Source organism: Papio anubis, chromosome 11 (genome assembly GCF_008728515.1).
Source record: "Papio anubis isolate 15944 chromosome 11, Panubis1.0, whole genome shotgun sequence".
Taxonomy (NCBI): Eukaryota; Metazoa; Chordata; class Mammalia; order Primates; family Cercopithecidae; genus Papio; species Papio anubis.
Window position 1 is genome coordinate 109,201,230 of NC_044986.1, and position 19,610 is coordinate 109,220,839.

The window sequence follows — 19,610 nt, forward strand, 5'->3', positions numbered from 1 at the left end:
TAGGGCTATTCTGAGCTTATTTCATCCTCACCATTGCTTTCAAAAGTGTCAATAAATTGTTCATCCCTTTATGCTCTTCTTAAATCATTTCTGAGCTATCTGCTTAGGCCATGGAGTAGACAAAACTAAATCTTATGTTCTGAGGATTTTTTTTTTTTGTATTCTTTTATGGTAGACCGTTTAATCGTCTTGAGATTATTCTTTATCTCTCCTTTGTAGTTTTATTCTGAATTATAAAATTTTTATCTCAAAGAAGGCCTTTTTATTCTATAAAGATTTTTTCCTTTAGCTTCTCGTGTTTTGGAAAAGAAAAAGTTAAATATAGAGTGTGGCTGAATATAAACTGGACTGCAGTGTTAAATGCCTCTCAGCCTCTTTCTATCACACTGTGTAAATACAAGATTTCTTGGCAGCAATTTTCTTGGTGTGTTCGGTAAATTCTTCATAAATTCAGTTTTCAGTCTGACAGTGTTCATAAAAGCGGAACATAAAAGTAAAACATATGCACATTTTCTACCAGTTTTATTATGCAAAATACTTGATTTTGTATAAAATTGAATTTTTCAAGGCTATGAAAATCTTCAATAAATCACATCAGCAATCACCAAAACGTATATAGAACCCCACGTGTTTTCCCACTTCTTTCAGCAACTCTGAGTAAGAAGGAGACACCTGAAGGCTCTGCTATGGAAGCCAAGAGCGAGGGAGGGAAAGATAGAGGGAGGGAGGGGAGAGGGAGGGACGGGGTGAGGTGGGGTGGGGAGAAGGAAGGAAGAAAAGAAAGGAGGGAGGGAGGAAAGGAGGGAGCCCAGGAGGGAATGATCTGACCATGTTCTCAGAGTGTGACAGAAAATGGAAACTATGTTCTTTTAAAAACGCTCCATGTACAATGTAAGGTTCGTTCTGTTAGGTCTGCATAGTGATGTGTCTTTGTTTTAATGCAGGGCCTCAGCAAGGATGTGGTGGTTATCTGACAGCCTTGAATAATACCTTTGCCTCTCCTGATTCTGATTCGAATGGACTATATGACAAGAATTTAAACTGTGTATGGATCATAATTGCACCTGTAAACAAAGTAATTCACCTCACCTTCAATACATTTGCTCTGGAGGCAGCAAGTACTCGGCAAAGATGCCTTTATGATTACGTAAAGGTAAGCCTGTTTTGTTTTTTTTAACAGAGTCTACTCATCTCAGACTCTAATATAGTGTATTCAGTTTATATCATTACAGGAAGTCCTGAAAATTGTGAGTACAGGTACTACTGCTTTTTAAAATGACCTATACTTCAGTGATGCAACATTTAATATTATAGATGCTCTAGTTTCATATCAAATTAATCTTGAATATGGGTGACTCAGATATTTTGTGTGACTGGCTTCTAACATTAGCATTTAAATCTCCTGTTCATCAGTGTCTTGCAAGAGACGATCTATGGGAAGGTTGGTTTTCTGGAGAGAGATACTCAAAGGACCTTTGGCAAATCCTGAAATAAACAATGTCAGTGACACAAATAATCACCTCTTAATTTGTCTATTTCTTAGACTTATAGATTTGCTTATCACATTATGTTTAGATATTAAAATGGTTCTGAAATCCCATTAAAAGTAAATCAAGGCTGGGCACAGTGGCTCACGCCTGTAATTCCAGCACTTTGGGAGGCCAAGGTGGGCGTATCACTTGAGGCCAGGAATTTGAGACCAGCCTAGCCAACATGGTGAAACCCTGTCTCTACTAAAAATACAAAAAGTTAGCTGGGCGTGGTGGCAGGTGCCTGTAATCTCAGGTACTCGGGAGGCTGAGGCAGGAGAATCATTTGAACCTGGGAGGTGGAGGTTGCAGTGAGCTGAGATCTCGCCACTGCACTCCAGCCTGGGTGACAGAGCAAGATTCCATCTCAAAAAAATAAATAAATAAAATAAGAAAGTAAATCAAGAAACCTCTCTTCAATTTTTAATGACTTCTTAATATTAAATTATTATACCTATCAGGTTATATGGGTTCAGATTACAAGTGTTAAGTAGCATCAATCAGTGTTTACTACTGCACTCTCAGGGGAAAAAATAAAAAGTATGGCAAGATTTCTATTTATGAGGAGCTTAAGTCTGATTAGAAAATTATGGGATGACACATGCAAATGAAGAATGCACAGTTCAGGAGAGTCAGCATTTAAGCGCTAATGAATGCATTTGACGCAGGCTTAAAGCAATGTGCAAGCTTAAAAGGAAAGAAAGTTCATGAAGTTCTGGCATGATCAAGAAAGACTTGATAGAGTGAGGGAAAACTTAAGACAGGAGAGAATTCAGGCAAGGTGAACATTTTCAAAAAGTCGTAGAACTTGATATGTGCATGTTCTCGAAAGAGTAAAGAGGCTGGCTGTATTGAAGCAGAATAGTGCTAAAGAGTAGCAAGAAATAAGATGGCCTATGTAAAGAAATACCAAGATTACAAAGGACCCTGAAAGTCAGACTAATGACTTTAGACTGTGTGGCTGAAAATAAGGAGTGGTTGAAGGTTTTCCAATGAGTGATGTGATAAGAGCAGTAGCTAGGGAAGACTAACCTGAAATCAGTAACTGTGGGAACTGGAAGGAGAGGAGGCTGGGAGGGCTCCAGAGAGAGGTCCCTCCTAGGTGAGGAGGTGGATCAGGGGTGCAGCCATGGCGGCAATGGCAAGAGGGGTGCAAGATAAACTTAAGTTCTAGGATTGCAATAAACTTTAAAGAAAATTATTTTAAAAGAAAAGGAAGGAAAATGTGTGGAGGGAATACCCATTTGAGCACTTAATTATATGCTTATGTTTTTACTCTGAAAAGGGCTAAGGTTGAGAGACCAGAAAAATAACAGTGTGGTTTTGGTGAGAGCAAAACAGACAAGTGACTCTGCAGTGGGCAGAGAATGGAATGGGGCTCCAGTGAGAAGACAGCTCCATGAATAGAGAGGATGCAGCAAAGAGCCTTCGTTCCACCAGGAGAAAGGATGCTTTCTTAGAGGGAGTCTGCATAGATTCCAGAGTCAGGCTCTCAGCTCCAGGAAAGGTATCCAAGGAGGCAGTTGGAGAAGGCAAAAGGGGCAGGAAAAGAAACAGATGTGTCATGAACAAATAAATGTGAAGACCAAGAAGAGTGTAGTATCCCTGAAGTCAAGGGGCAGGAGGATTCTTTTACAAGGCATGGAGGGTCAATACAATTAAATTGTAAAGTAGAGGCCAAGAAAGGAAAAGATGAAGACCAGCCTCATTGCTCTGGATGAGAACCATTTTAATAAAGTGTTGGCACAGAAGCTGGATCAGAGGAGTTCATGAAAGACTAAAGATAGCAAGGGATGTCAATTCCGGTTGAATTCTCCTTTCCTAAAATGAGACCTGGCTGGCCGGGTGCGGTGACTCAACATCTGTAATCTCAGCACTTTGGGAGGCAGAGGTCGGCAGATTGCTTGAGCTCAGAAATTTGAGACGAGCCCTGGCAACATAGTGAGACCCTGTCTCTACAAAAAATACAAAAAAAATTATCTGGGTGTGGTGGTGTGCACCTATGGTACCAGCTTCTCGGGAGACTGAGGTGGAAGGATCCCCTGGACCCAGGAGGTAGAAACTGCAGTGAGTCGTAATTACATCACTGCACTCCAGCCTGGGCAACAGAGTAAGATACTTTCGGGGAAAAAAAAAAAAAAAAGACTGAGAGAGACCAAAATGAGTAGAGCAGTCCTAAAGCTGAATTCAAAACTGTTGAGAGCTCCCCTGGTTTTACAGAAAGGTAATAAGGTTTAGAGACAGACAATATGAGAACTGTAACCCAATTTTGCTGTCAGACAAATTTCCTAATCTTCCTGATTCCTCATCACTTCATCTGTTTTTCTTTAAATCACATAATAGTACCTAACGTGAAAGGCAGTTTTGAGGATTAAAATTAAGTGTACTAGAGCATTTAGCACTGTACCTGACATAAATTGTAAACAAAATTACCTCCCTTTTTCCCCCCTTGGAGTAATTCCAAATAGACATGGACACTATGGAATTTCTTTTTCTTAAAAACTAAAAATAATGGATTTGCATATAAAATTACAATTTTAAATTCTTATGGAATGTTTTGAGTATGGCCCTGCTAGAAGAGTTGATTGGATTTACTCTCAAGATCCATTTATATGGAGTGTGATTTGATAATGTCATCAAAACAGCTTGTCATTTTCTGAATTTCCGCAATTCATTCAGGTCAGAAACTGCAATATCAAAAACAAGGAGTTATTTTCTTGCTTCAAAATAAAATATCATTTTTTTCAAATAAATTCTGTTCAGAACTATTCTTGTTTTCTCCCTTGGAAAAGCAATTTCCTTCAATTGGCAACATTTCCAACTACCAGTTAACTGGCAGATCAAAGAACAGCCCTTGGAATGTGGAGCGTGGAGCTTTCTTTATTAAAGAGATTTTTCTGTGATAAATGGGACATTTGATTCCTTTTAGATTTGTTTTAGAGATTATAATCAAATCAATTATTAGAAAAGCTCATTTAACTGAACTCTGTGTTAGCTATACAAGTAAAATCATACCAGTTCCATTATTCATTCATAATTCTATCATGATTGTTTGTGAAAGGGTTGACTTGGAGAGTAATTACAGTAACTGAATCACCTAGTGAATTGTGCATGGCACTGAGCGGTCTCTGTCGAAATCTACATCATATCCATTGCAGAAGGAGTTAGTTGGCAAGGGTATGTGCCAGACCCTGTGCCAGCATCACTGGAGATGTAGACAGTTAAAGACATATCTTGAAGAGTTCAAGCTCCTTGAGGAGCTACTGGTGAAGTGTAGAAGACTAACATGTAAGCAAATAATATACATTTAAATAATTACATTTAAAATACAAATAAAATACATTTAAATAATGGACATTTTTGTCACGTTGTATAACATGTTGTATAACATGACCAAGATCATAAACAGAAACAACATAGAAGAGCAGAGCAGAAGAGGCTCTGATTGGCTGTGTTTTGGGGTTCAGGAGAGGCTTTCTAGAGGGGGATGGCTGAGCTGGGATTTACAGAATGAAGAGAAACTCACTCCTTTTTGTTATCCTTTACAAAATTGAGAGGAGCATGAACCTAGCTGACTTTTTCTGCCAGGAAATATGGAACCAGCAGAGAGATGTCCTCATCCTAACATTGCCTGGTTTTTCCTCAACCCCACCAGTGTCCCTTTTCTTTCTCTTTTTCTTTTTTTATTGAGATGAAATTTCTCTCATCACCCAGGCTCAAGTGCAACAGTGCGATATTGGCTCACTGCAACCTCTGCCTCCTGAGTTCAAGTGCTTCTCCTGCCTCAGCCTCCCAACTTGCTGGGATCACAGACATGCACCACCATGCCCAGCTAATTTTTGTATTTTTATTAGAGATGGGGTTTCACCATGTTGGCCAGGCTGGTCTCAAACTCCTGACCTCAGGCGATCCACCTTCCTTGGCTTCCCAAAGTGCTGGAATTACAGGTGTCACTGCCCCTTTTCATAGCCAATATTCTGTAATGCTTCCTTTCCCACCTGAAGTGAATGTCATCTATGGTATAACCTACCCATAATGTAATTTCAAAAAATTACTATACTGCTGGGTGCAGTGGCTCACACCTGTAATCCCAGCACTTTGGGAGGCTGAGGCAGGCAGATCACCTGAGGTCAGGAGTTCGAGACCAGCCTGACCAATATGGTGAAACCCCATCTCTACTAAAAATACAAAAATTAGCCAGGCATGGTGGCGGGTGCCTGTAATCTCAACTACTCAGGAGGCTGAGGCAGGGGAATCACTTGAACCCAGGAGGCGGAGGTTGCAGTGAGCCAAGATCAAGTCATTGCACTTCAGCCTGGGGGACAGAGCAAGACTCCATCTCAAAAAAAAAAAAAAAAAAATCACTATCCTATGCTAAAGGCAATGAAAAGGAGAAATAAAAGGAAAGTATATAAAATAGTGTGTCTTCACATATGTAAATATAGAATGGTGGTGAATAAAAAGTATAAATTTAGACAAATACGGGTGGGTTGTATTTTCAGCCCACATGCCAATAGCAGCATCACCATCTGCAACGTGAGTTTCCAAAATGGTGGAAAAAGTCAAACATTTCTAAACCAAAGTATAGTCTTCCCTCAGCTTACACAATAATTGCTTTTCTGGAAATTTGGTGCATATCAAAACTATGCAAAAATATTTTTGTGTTTATATATAAAATGGATTTAGGTTCTGGGATCAAATAATTATAAACAAGTTTTTGGGTTTTTTTTACACAAATGTCTGACAGGACATTCGAAAGTTATGTGGGACATAAGTTTTCACTTTGCAAAACTGTCCTGTGAATTACTAAGTGTCCGTTATAGCCCCAAATTATAGTGATGACCCCAAAACCACCACACTTGTGCAAAGCACTCCCTCCGGGGTGGTACTGAGCTCACTGAGAAGGTCTAACTTAATGCACCGGGCTTAACCATTCAGTCTGTGTCAGACACTGGAGCCGAGGAGGGGCTGTCCATCTCTGGGGAGAGGATCAGCAGTCTATGGAAGGCATCACGTTCCTGTCCACATGAGGTCGTGCCTACTACTCATTCATTCTTTCATTCAATCGGTGTTAATTAGCATACCTACTCTATTCTAGACATTGCTCCAAGAGCTAGAAAAGAACGTTGAGATTTTAGAAAACAATACTAGGAAAACTCCTTCTCTTGTAGAGTTGATTCTAATCATTGCTTCTTTGTGGCTTTTTCCCAGACATCTGGAACTAGTATAACTTTTTTTTCTCCAGAAGATTCTGAAATGGGTCAGAGTTTAGCCCCAAACCCGAAAAGTCACGCTCTATTCTTCTTCCCATACTAAATTATGCCCTGGAGTGTTGCCCAGCAGACCCCAGCAGAGGTTCTGCCATAAGATCAAAGAATTCATGAAGATACTCAAGATTCTGCTCCCAGGAAGAATATCAAAATCCTCTTGTGATCAAATTCCCAGGGAAAGATTCAAAGATAAAGTCCTAAGGATATTAATGTATGAAATTATTACATTTGAAAAGAATTATAGTCCAGTATCAAAGTCTATTGTGCTTGTGCATTAAAAGTTCATAGAAATTAAAATCCGAAAATTTTCTTTTCCAGTTTTTGTAACTGCTTAACTCAATAGCTGGGTGAAGTGTGGGATTTTGCTATGGTCGTAGCAGAGCCTGCCTGCCACTAAATTATTTGTACAATGCCTTCAGGATCTTTAGCAGATTCTAAAACTATCAGAGTTCTAAAAGTCGAGAAAATATAACATTCTTCTCAGCACTTACCCACATCCACAAGACTTAGAACGCAATTCAAGCTCCAGGTCCATCGCAGTTGTACCAGGAAATGTATGCTTCCAGAATGCCGCCCGTAGCTGCTTATCATGGTGTGGATCCTAAAGGCACCATTTATATCCCAGTTTATATATGATTCCCCCTCTTCATCATTGGATAGGCGACCCCGCAACGCACGGTAGGGCAACCTGGCAAAAGTCTGTAGCAGAGATTTAGTGTTATCAGAGAACAAGAGAGCAGATAGAGATCTTGGGCTTGACGCACAGGAGTTTAGAGCCTCCTATGTCAGTTATCCCGAGGCCACAAGCTATTTCAACTCACTTAGGAGAAATCTTACTGTGGCAATGAATGAACTAACACAACACCAGCTTGGGGCCAGGCATATATGTCATTTCCTTCCATCCAGCCCTGGCTTCTGCCTCCTACCTTCCTTCACGTTTACCAGTTATCCATGTAAAACCCAAATCCGATCTTACATCATGTAGGATCAGATCCAGACTCCTTGGATGAAATGTATGAACTTCACAGCTTTGTTTGTTGGACTTCGTCATTTCTCCTGTTCTCTCACCCTAGCCTCCAGTCCCAGTGAAGGGGGTCAGAAGCTGTTGACACATGCCATGCATTTCACACTTCCATGACCTGGCATTCATGTCTGTCTGGCTGGGATACCCTTTCTGTTTGGTAGGTCTGGAAGGTTTTTTTTGTTTTGTTTTGTTTTGAGACAGAGTTTCGCTCTTCTTGCCCAGGCTGGAGTGTAGTGGTGCAATCTCGGCTCACTCTGCCTCCCAGGTTCAAGCAATTCTCCTGCCTCAGCCTCCCGAGTAGCTGGGATTACAGGCATGTGCCACCATGTCTGGCTAATTTTGTATTTTTAATAGAGACGGGGTTTCTCCATGTTGGTCAGACTGGTCTCTAACTCCCGACCTCAGGTCACCCACCTGCCTCAGCCTCCCAAAGTGGTGGGATTACAGGCATGAGCCACTGTGCACGGCAGGTCTGGAAGGTCTGTACTTACATTTAAGGGCCAACCCAAATGTCTGTCTCCATCAAGTGGTTTCTCATGATACACTCCCATTCTTTTATTGTAGCACTTACTTTTCTCTATTTTGTATATAATTTATGTACACACATATTTATGTGTATATATGTAGTATATGCGCATATATACACAAATATATGTATTTGTGTATTTAATTTGTAGACCTTTACTCTCCTTTGTTCATGAGAGAGTCTTATGTCTTGAAGGTCTAGAAAGGGCTTTATACATCCTCGTATGCATAGGATCTAGCACAGAGGCCTGGCACACAGGTCCCAGAATAAAAATGCTTGCTAAAATAAATGTGATCATAAAGACAGCAATGATTATTATGAAATTTTAACTTGTTTACCAGAAAAAGTGCATAACCTAAAACTTGGCAAATGTGTTCTTCCATGAAACAAAGGGGTGAAGATTAGGAAACTCGAGTTTCATCTGATTCTGAAGTAACTAAAATCATGTTTAAATTGAAAAGACAGTGCCATCTAGTGGTGCATTTCTTTTTCTTTTGCAATGACGGCTTTTTGTCATTCCTGTCTTATATAATCCTAGCGCTTTAGAATAATGTCAGTGGTCATGGTCTTGGCTGTTCTGAGGCCTTGAACACATCATAGCTCTGTTATGAATTTAATATTTGGAGTTAGATACACACAGATACTCATTTTAGAAATACAATGAAGATTACTCAGAAGAAAATGTTTTCTAGTTATGTGTTTGAGAGAAATCCAAGCACCCACTATTTCAATGGATGTTTCTAGAAGGATGCCATGGCTTGAAATTGTCCTGGGTGCTGGCAACACTGCAATGAAGAAGTCAGACAGAGTCTCCATCTCCTCACCCGTGGGACTTACATCCTTGTTGGGAAAGAGATCGGACAAAGCAAATAAACAATAAATAAGATCAGTTTTGATTATAATAGGAAAATAAAACAGGATGACACTGGGGAAGGGCAACATTCAATAGCATTGGCTTCTCTGAGGAGGTGACATGTGAGGTGAGGGCCCATGACAGGGAGTCGTTAGCTGTGCGGACTCAGCTTCAGCTGAAGAAGGAAGAGCCACAGGAGCAGGGCCTTGGGCAGTCCTCCTCCTGGGATGAAGGTAGCGCAGCCAGCCGTGAGGTGCGGGTGGCCTGGGAAGGAGGCACAGGCCAGAGCAGCCAGGGCTTGCAGACCGTGGGAAGGAGCTGGAATTTTACTTTAGGTGCAACGGGGATCTGCCGGAGCATTTTAGACAGAGCAGGAGCATCATCTCATTGGAGTTTGCAGACATGCAGGCAGTTCAGTGGAGAACACTATGGTTGATCCGGAATTAGGTCTATTAAGATGTTTCAGTGGGAACAGGTGAAGGATGATGGTGGTCACCTGGAGATGGAGCCCTCTGGGATATATTTTGAAGGTAGAATGGAGTGGTTGTGGAGTGAAGAGAGAGAGAGGAATCAGAGATGACTAAAGTTGTAGGCTTGAAACATTGAGGTAAAGATGGCTCAGGGAGAACAGTTTTGGGAGGGCTAGTGGGAGAGAGGAATCAAAGCACTTGCTTATTTATTAGATTTTTATTGAGTTCCTCTCATGTGCAGACACCTAAAAACTGGGAACATGGCAGTGAGCAGAAAAGAAATCTGTGCATTCATGGAACTTGTATTCTCTTCAGAGGGAAAGACAATGAAATAAGCAAGTTTAGCCTGGACAACATAACAAGACCCCATCTCTAAAAATTTTTTAATTTAGCTAGGCATGGTGGTGTGCACATGTAGTCCCAGGTACTTGGGAGGCTGAGGTGGGAGGATCAGTTGAGCCCAGATGTTCAAGTTTGCAGTGAGCTGTGATTGCAGCACTGCACTCCAGCCTGGGCAACAGAGTGAGATCTTGTATCAAAAAAAAAAAAAAAAAAAAAAAAAAAAAGCTAAATATGTAGTATATAGCAGAAGATAACACTTGTGTGGAGAAAAATCAGGCGGCAAAGGAAATGGGAATGTTGGGAGAGTCTGCATCAGGAAGGCCTTATTGAATTGGGGATATCTTTTTTTGTTGTTTTTTTGAGACAGTATTGCACTGTCACCCAGGCTGGAGTGCAGTGGCATCATCTCAGCTCACTGTGACCTCCACCTCCTAGATTCAAGCGATTCTCCTGCCTCAGCCTCCCGGGTAGCTGGGATTACAGGCGTGTACCACCATGCCCGGCCGAGTTGGGGATATGTGGGTAAATACCTGAAGGAACGTACGAGGACAAACTATGTGGATATACAGGGAAGAGCATTCCAGGCAAAGCGAACAGCAAATGCCATACCCAAGAAGTAAAAGCATGCCTCATTTGGCTTGAGACGTGGAATGAACAAAGTGGAGACAATAAGAAATTAGATCAGAAAGGTGAGGGGTGGGAGAGGAGAGAAGGCCATTGTGATGGCTTTGGCTGTTCTGTTGAGTGGATGGGAAGCAGATAGGAGGGTTTCAGCAGAGCAGTGGACCTGGTCTGACTTACATTTTAACAGTATCCTCTGGCTGACATTTTGAGAACAGACGAAAGAGGAACAAGAGCAGAATGAGAGGCTTCCTGGGAGGCTCCAGTGATCATCTAGGCAAGAGATCAGAGCAGCTGGGGCCAGAGTCTTAGTAAGTGTGGAGATTAAGTTAGCAGTGGGTGAGCGGACTCTCATAACACATTCTTTTTAAAATCACATATTACTTTCCCAAAAAGGAAAAAAATGTTAGACATCATACCAGGTTTTTACTGAAAGTCATAATATAATCAATCCAATTATAATTCTGTTCCTAAGTTACAACCACCTCTAAGAACATCAATGTAAAATGTTTAATCGTGACCTACCGTGACTTCACATCCAATGTAGTGCGAAATATGCACCTTTTTTTTAAATAATGGAGAAGTAATGAATTGTTTTTCTTCTCAGTTATACGATGGGGATAGTGAAAATGCGAACTTGGCTGGAACGTTTTGTGGTTCCACCGTGCCTGCTCCTTTTATCTCTTCTGGTAACTTCCTTACGGTTCAATTCGTCAGTGATTTGGTATTAGAAAGGGAAGGATTTAATGCTACATACACCATCACGGACAGTGAGTAAATAGAAGCATTTTTATAAGTTATGAAATAACACATGTATTTATGCACTGAAAAGAATGCCCCGCTTATTATATCTAAATTTCAATGTTAATTACTAAACTCAATGTCAATTACTATCTAAACTCAATGTCAATTGCTAAACACCATGTTAATTACTCTATGTTTAATCTGTGGTACAAATGTGATACAATCTTTAGTCAAGGATATAAACCTTGAATTCTTAATAGAGTGATGAAAATATAGCTCCTCTGGGGTGGGAGGCAGGGAAGACAGAATTTTAAAGATTGCCTGAGATGCGACATGAATAAAATGTCTCCTGTGTTGCTTTTTCTTCCCAGTGCCTTGTGGTGGAACATACAATGCAACTTGGACCCCACAAAATATTTCATCACCCAATTCATCAGACCCAGATGTCCCATTTTCCACCTGTACTTGGGTCATTGACGCCCCTCCACATCAGCAGGTCAAGATAACTGTGTGGGCGTTACAGCTGACCTCGCAAGACTGCACGCAGAATTACTTAGAGCTTCAGGACTCACCACAGGTAACAATTATAGGATGAATGACTGTCGCATCTAGTGACCTTTTCACCAGTATTTGCAAAACACTTGAAGTAATGAAGCCATGATTAAATAATTTTCTAAGTTAGTTCCAGCTTAATGTGTTTTTCATCTGTACACAAAGCCCTCCAATCAGGTTTCGAGAAACTTGAACTTGGTCACGTAGGTCCAGAGCTCTCAAAGCTTCATGTGCCTAAGAATGCATTAAGATACATCTTAAAAGTGCGTCCTCCCTGGCCCACCCTCAGAGACTGAATCCCCATTTATCTGAATTTTTGACAAACACGTCTGGTGTTTTGGTGCCAATACCAGAGCTCCAGAGACCATGCTTGGAGAAATACTTATAGTTAGTGGGATTTACGTATAGGTTGAATCAAAAGGGTCAATACAGAACACAAGAGAATCAGTAAAGAGGCTGTTTGGCACTAGTCTCACAGGTCATAAAAGGCTGCGCATGGTGGCTCATGCTTGTAATCCCAGCACTTTGGGAGGCTGAGGCTGGTGGATTACCTGAGGTCAGGAGTTCTAGACCAGCCTGGCCAACGTGGTGAAACCCTGTCTCTACTAAAAATACAAACAATTAGCCAGGTACAGTGGTGTGCGCCTATAATCCCAGTTACTTGGGAAACTGAAGCAGAAGAATCATTTGAACCTGGAACCTGGGAGGCGGACGTTGCAGTGAGCCAAGATCGTGCCACTGCTCTCCAGCCTGGGCGACAGAGCGAGACTTCGTCTCAACAACAAAAAGCCACTTTGAACTTTAAAAAATGCTGAGTCTGTATTTCCTCTGGAATAAGATGTTGAGGATACAGTTGGACACAAAGTGGGATGTTGACCAAAGGCCCAAAGATTTTTGTGAATCATCATTATCATGATAGGTAATTGAAATAATGAGAAGAATGAGATTATCTGGGAAAATATGTAAAGGGAGTGGCCATGAACTGAGGATGGATACCGGGAGAACATCTGAGAATACCTGGATTGTCTTTCTGCAGTTTGGGGAGCAACTAACCCTCCCCAGTTCATTCCAGTAAAATGTCATGGTCAAAGCCCTGTATGTTGGACTAGTAGAGTTCCATCTGTCGTCTTCTGAGTTTTCAAGGTCCTCTTCATTATAAATCTGGGGTCCCCTGCTTCTCACGTGGTCTTGCTGGGGAGAGAAAAGTCCAGTTTGTCTGACTCCAGTGTGGAGAGGTGTGAGATGTGCTGGCGGCTGACTAGGCCCTGGACTTGCTGAGTTTTGAGCAAAGCATAGACACTGAGATGAGCTCCCAAGGTAGACAAGATGCTAGATTATTGTTGTTCTGTTGGTAATTGTTTTCAGGACAAAATCCCTATTACCCAGTGGTACCCTAGAGGACTTAGAGTCAAGCGGAACAAGGCCCTTTGGGTGAAAGCTCTTTCAATTTCCCCGGCTTCATGAAGCTAAGTCAATGGGGATCAGGGTGGACCACTAAGTGGGGCACAGAATGGCACTTTCAGGGCACGAGGCACCAGCTGGAACATAACAGCAGCTGGAGCAGCCTCGAGTAAGACCCAGTGTTTGTTGTGACTGAATAGTGTTTTCCACTGAATTAATACAGGAAACAATAAAGGGTTTCAGACTGGGTAGGTAGGGAGGAAAGACAAACAATGACGGATGAGCCCCGAGAAACTAGAATTCTCGGGGTATCCAAGAGTAGACAGAGCTGCCCTAATTGGCAGATCATGAAGGAATGATGTGTAGGGTGGTTACAGAGGATGTACGGTGGTTAGCTGGCATTGGAGATGAACAGAGATGCAGAGATGGAAGTCACTGGGGTTAAGAAATACAAAGTGAAGGTGTTTAATGGCTTGTCTGTAAAAACACCAAAACCTCTAAAGTGTTCAGAAGGGAAATTGGGGCAGGAGATTACTGTGAGCTGAGACACCTCAAGTCTTTCATAAATGAAGGGAAGTAACTGGGAGAAAAGTAAATGAGAGTGATGAGAATGGTGAGATTGTCTTTGGCCAGAGGTAGAGACCCTCGAAGGAAAACCAGCTTTGAGACGAGGATGGAAGCTGCGGTGGGGAATATGGAGCATCCCTCTCTTCCCCTGAGGCTGGCCCCCCACCCTTCCTACTCAATGAACTGTGGAGCATGGGAAAAGAATAGCCTCTACCAGGAGGCTGCTGGAGAACCAGGTTTTGCTAAGGCCACAAAGTGGAAAGGCGGGGGATGTATACAGAGAATGACTGACAGTGTGTTTAAAGTTCACAGGATACAGCACAGTTAGACAAGGACCAAAAGCAGGAGACAGTGGGGAGGAGGGGTAGAAGCCCCAAGCAGTTACAGGAGTTTTGCAGGCAGAGACAGGTGAAGTCTTTCAGTAAGTTCCTAAGGACTGCAGATATTAGAGACATTCCTGTGACAGGGAGGCTGCAAATACCCCGACTTTGGTACAACTTGTTTTTACCCAAGAACTGATGGGCATTCGACTGCATTCACTCTAGGCTTTTGAGAGGTGAGGAGGGTTGCCCTAGTGTTACAAAGGGGAACCGGGACCTCATGACAGGCCCTGGCTGGCCTGGGGGATGTGCAGTGGAACCAAAGGCTCTGACTAGATTTGCTAAGGGGCGGCAAGGGCTGGATCAGGGCGATGGTGGTGGTTAGTCCCATGGAGCTCAGGACAATGGCAAAAGCCCCAGGAGGAGAGATCCAGTGAGCTCTCAAACAGCCTGGCGATCCTCAGAGCAATGGCACAGGCCTCAGCTAGGAAGTCGCATGAGAGGCGAGGGGTCTTGTTTTCAGCGGGGTAGTGTCTGTGGTTTCAGCAAAAACTTTGCCTCCCCTCCTCCCGCCCCTCTGGGAAGGTACAACTTGTGTCTGTTCCAAGCCCAATGTGAGTCTTCTTGCAGAGCCCTTCCAACAACAGAGCTAGTTTCCATGGTTAAATATTTAAGCCATACTTTTATATGCAGTCTAATTTCTGTTATGGCCTGTTCTCTTCTAAAATAAATCTAACATGATTTGGCTCCCATTTCACTTCAGGGTCACGGAAATTCAAGAATTCAGTTCTGTGGCAGAAATGCTTCAGCTGTGCCAGTGTTTTACTCTTCTATGAGTACTGCAATTGTCATTTTCAAATCTGGAGTTGTAAACAGAAACTCTAGAATGAATTTCACCTATCAGATAGCAGGTGAGCCCTGGAACTTCATCTTTTATTCAGAAAAGCTGCCATGATCATTACAATTATTCCTAGAATAATTACAATTATTTCTAGAATTGACTCCTGTGAGTAAATTAGGATTTGTTAACAAAAACCACACCCATCTCTTAACTAGAACCCAGGCCCAATTTCGCAAATTACTAAAGTTGGTTTCTAAAGAGATAAAGAGAATATAATACTAACCAAGATGGTTAGAATGCTAGCATTTTCTTCGAAGTATATAGTTGATTTTAAAAATATACCAGTTGTCTTTTTAATTATCCACTTAACCACATTGAATATACATTTTTATTTACAAGAAATATATATATTTATTTACAAAAGCTTTATCAAAATATAATTCTCATATCATACAATTTACTCATTTAAAGTTTATATTTCAAAGGTTTTTAGTATTTTCACAAAATTGAAAATCACAAAATTGAAAATCTTAGAAAATTATTTTGTAAAAATCAAAAATCCTTGAAAGGGCTACCTGATTACTATCACTGAGAAGTTTATTTTCACAGAACACTTTATTTAGTACTTATTTTGAACTGATTCAAATGAAAGCTGCCTTTGGTTAAAACAAACAAAAGTACTTTTGGTATTTTTTTTACCGAAAACAAACATAAAAAAGGTAGAGAATGATGTGCCACAAATAACTCACCAATGGATTTAAAATCCTTATGCAAAACTCGGTCTTGGAGGTAGCGTCCTTGCTGAAAAGAGAGTCTGAATGCTAGCCAGTTCCACCTCCGTGTGATCAGAAAAGTTCAAAGGATGCTCGAGTATTCGTCTTTAAAGGAGAAGCCTCCTGTGTCGTGCTTCCCGTAGGGGTTTTTTGTGAACGAGCTGCTGCATTGCACCTGTGTGTGCCGCTTGCCATTCACTTCACTGCTCAGGGTCTCAATTATCTCAAAGATAAACAAAGAAGCTGGATTACTTTTTTCTAAAGTGTGTTTAAATGTAATGATCTTTTTGAATGATTCCTGTGAAGTTGAAAGAGCACTACATACTGGAATGCATACATTAATTATGCATATTTTTCCTCTAAGATTGCAACAGAGACTATCACAAGGCATTTGGCAACCTGAGGAGCCCTGGATGGCCAGATAACTATAACAATGGCATGGATTGCACCATTACTGTCACGGCCCCCCAGAACCACACCATTTCTCTCTTTTTTCATTCATTTGGCATTGAGAACTCAGTTGGATGCAGAAACGATTTCTTGGAGGTAACATGCATTTGAATATCATTTGAATGAATTATTTAAAAGATGATGGATCACTTAAGATTTTACATCTTTTCTCTAGTGCTGCTAATACTACACGATTCTTATTTTTTTTCATTAATTTATTCATTACCCTTTTATTCCCTAAACATTTACAGAGCACCAGTCCAAACACCAGAAATTGGGAACCTCAGGGCCCTCAGGAGACTCCTAGTCTGGTGGGAAGGACAGATGGGGTATAGCCAATTACAGTACAATGTGTAAAGGACTAACTGGGTCCAGCATGGGTAGGAGTCCCTAACTCAGTCTGGGAATTAGAAGGCTTAAGAGAGCAATATGTAAGTTGAGACATAAAAGGGTCAGAGGGAAGTCTAAGGATAACATGCTGATTCTTCACATGAAACTGAATGATACCAAATAGCTCACGTCATTTCCCTGGCAGCTACAGTAAGTTTGGGGCATTGTCAACATCCTCTAAAGACAAGTGTTTCCTTGAATAAGTGCTCCCTGGTCACAGGAGGTGTGCTCTGTCCTTTCTCCACAACTCCAGAGCTTGAATTTGGGCACAGAAGTGACTTTGCTGTTTGCCCATCCTCCACCCACCCACCCTCCACTCCCACCCCAGGACACACAGAGAGAAGCCCCCCTTGCACCTGGAGCAGGCAGAGCCATGCGCCTCTTGGGCTTGAACCTTTGGGGTCCTCCAGTGCCCCCGATGAACTCCCTCTGTGCTCTTTCTGCCCCATTGCCTGCATTGGGCATGTGAGATGGGACATGAACATCATTGCTCATAGGCAGGAGACAGTCTGAATAAGCCTCATCTGATGTGGACCCAGTGTGTGGAACTCAGCACCTGTGTTTTGCCAGAAAACCCCAGAGCTCACGGGGTTGTAAGCTTTGCAAGCTCTGTTGAAAATGCATTCATCCTTAGGAAATGTACTTAGGTGGAACCTAAGAGCCAAGAGCATAAGGATGCTGAATTCTTCCTTGAGTGGAGTTTAAATCTAAACCTCATCCTGACCGTCTCTCAATTGGCTTTGTTTCACCACACAAGAGTCTTCAGTAAAGTTTCCAAAAAGTGTGCTTGTTCGTCTACACCTGATCTGGAGTTGTATTTTTTATTTTATTTTTTTTCTCACTGCCTCTTTGATCAGGACTTCATTCAAAATAAGCTGCCCAAGATGATTTGATCTTTGTAGCATAAACAAATGTACCAGTGTATGCAGCAGGCTCCTTTCCTTCTGTGGGAGGATTCTTTCCAGCGGGCTTCTGTTCAGCTGCTAGTTTCTTGGTAGCTTCAGCCTTCGTGCCCAACAAAACATCTTCAGCTTCTTAGCACCAAGGGCCTTCTTTCTTTTCTTTCTTCCTTCTTTTCTCCCCTGCAACCCCCTCATCTGATTTGGCTTCTAGGGCTGCTGTCACCTTCTGCCCAGCCTGGCCAGGAAGGGTGTCCCGGCACATGGTCTTTGCATATGGGTTTAGCTTCCACATGATTCCTGATGCAGAGTTTTATCATCCTGGAAAGCTCTCCCCTTTGGAATTCATCTAAATCCTTTATTAATCAATAGCCTTAACATATAGCGCCATAAATAACACTCAGAGGAAGCTCATGCCTTTTCTAAAGGAATATTTGCCATGACAGGAGACCGAAAGATGTATGTAGCAGGAAGGAAATGAAGAGACAAATACAGTTATTCTTTGTGCCGGTCAGGTTATTCAACTTGAACCTATGTACCTCCCCCACCATGGAGATCCAAATATTTATATGAAGTGTAAAGCAGAAAGAATGAAGGGAGTGGGATCTGGAGGAAAGATGGAATAATCTCGTTAGGTTGGAGTCACAGTGCAAGTAACTCTTAACTCATTCCAGCTTGAATGGACCATTATTGATCAGAGTCAGCATTTGCCATTTGCCTGATAGATGCTGGGAAGCAAAGCCTTGCTTTCCAGCCATGGAGAGTGAGAACTCCTCCTCCTAGTTGTCCTTCATCACTCCACAGAATGGATCTGAAACTTCCTGTCCCATAAGCAAAGAAAGGAAACCACCACTTAGGCCTCTAAAATGTGGCCCTGTCTGGCTCTCAGTGGGAAGACTGTAGGCATAGTTTCTCGGCAGTTGTACCAGGAAGCCTCAGCATTCCGTTCTTGTGAACTGCAGTGGGAACGGAAATGTCTGACTGAGGATTCTTACTGTGTTACTCCCAAGCGAGGGCTGAGCTCTAGACCATGCTTGGAATCTGCTAGTGTTTTCCTGCCTTCACCTCCCCTTTCAGGATCCTCTGGTGTCTCAGAGATGCCTGCTGCTCTCGGTGGTCCCATTCCTCCTACTAGAGGATGGTGAATAAGACAAGTTGTCAGCAATGTCAGTGGAAATTAGTATCTCGCTGCTCCTTTCAGAGCAACGGCATTTTAAAAGAGGACCCCAAGGGAAAAACACCCAAACTCAAGAGCATGGTGCTGGCAGGTCTTATATGTGGCAGCCCTCCCATCTTCTAGCGGATGACTGGCTACTCTGTCATGGCAAGGCTACTTTGTTTAAACACGTAGCAGAATAATCCCCAAAGCACTAAAAAGGCATTATTCTCTCCCATGGGCTACTACATAGACCTAAAAGGAATCTCACCTGATCAGCACAGCCCAGCAAGATGTCTTAACTCTGTGACTTAAGATACCAGCAATTAACCAATTAACCAAAGTTTAAACCATGGAATTATAAAGGGAACAGAGGAACTTCCAGTATTTTGAATACATAGATCAGTAAAATCAGCATTTCCACATGCCAGTCTGGTTCCAACATACATTGCCTGTGTAACGTTTCTGTAAGAAGCATCGAGAGCCCCCCGGAAGAAGGGCTGGTTGTGAATGCAGGGTAGGAGCCCGGCTGGGGGACAGAAAGTGGTTCAGTTCACAGTGTGGTTCTGTCTCCCCATAAAACACCAACTCATCTCCTGTTTTTATATGTGTCTACTCAAAAATAAGTTGAAACAAAAAAGCAACGAGGCCTCGGAATGTGTTTGTAAAACACATTTAACAACAGACATTGTATAGATTTATAACTCTGTCCTTTGCCCACATAGAAATTCCTTTCGTTCTGAACTTCATTATACTTTGCATTGTATTTTCTCATAGCCCCTTTATAGCCAAGTAATTTTTAATTAGAAACACATGCACACGCACACACACACTGAAAAAGGTGTAATAGTTGACTGGAAACAGAGCAGGCAACCCCCCACC

The 19,610-nt window shown here is 42.0% G+C and overlaps 1 protein-coding gene across 1 annotated transcript in view; it reads left to right on the forward strand.

Annotated features, from left to right (window-relative positions):
- CUBN (cubilin) overlaps window positions 1–19,610 on the forward strand; it is a 308,229-nt gene that overhangs the window by 280,467 nt on the left and 8,152 nt on the right. The window contains 5 exon segments of the mRNA XM_031652472.1: window positions 945–1,153; window positions 11,243–11,405; window positions 11,751–11,956; window positions 14,983–15,130; window positions 16,198–16,379. Coding sequence (XP_031508332.1) covers window positions 945–1,153; window positions 11,243–11,405; window positions 11,751–11,956; window positions 14,983–15,130; window positions 16,198–16,379 — 908 coding nt within the window.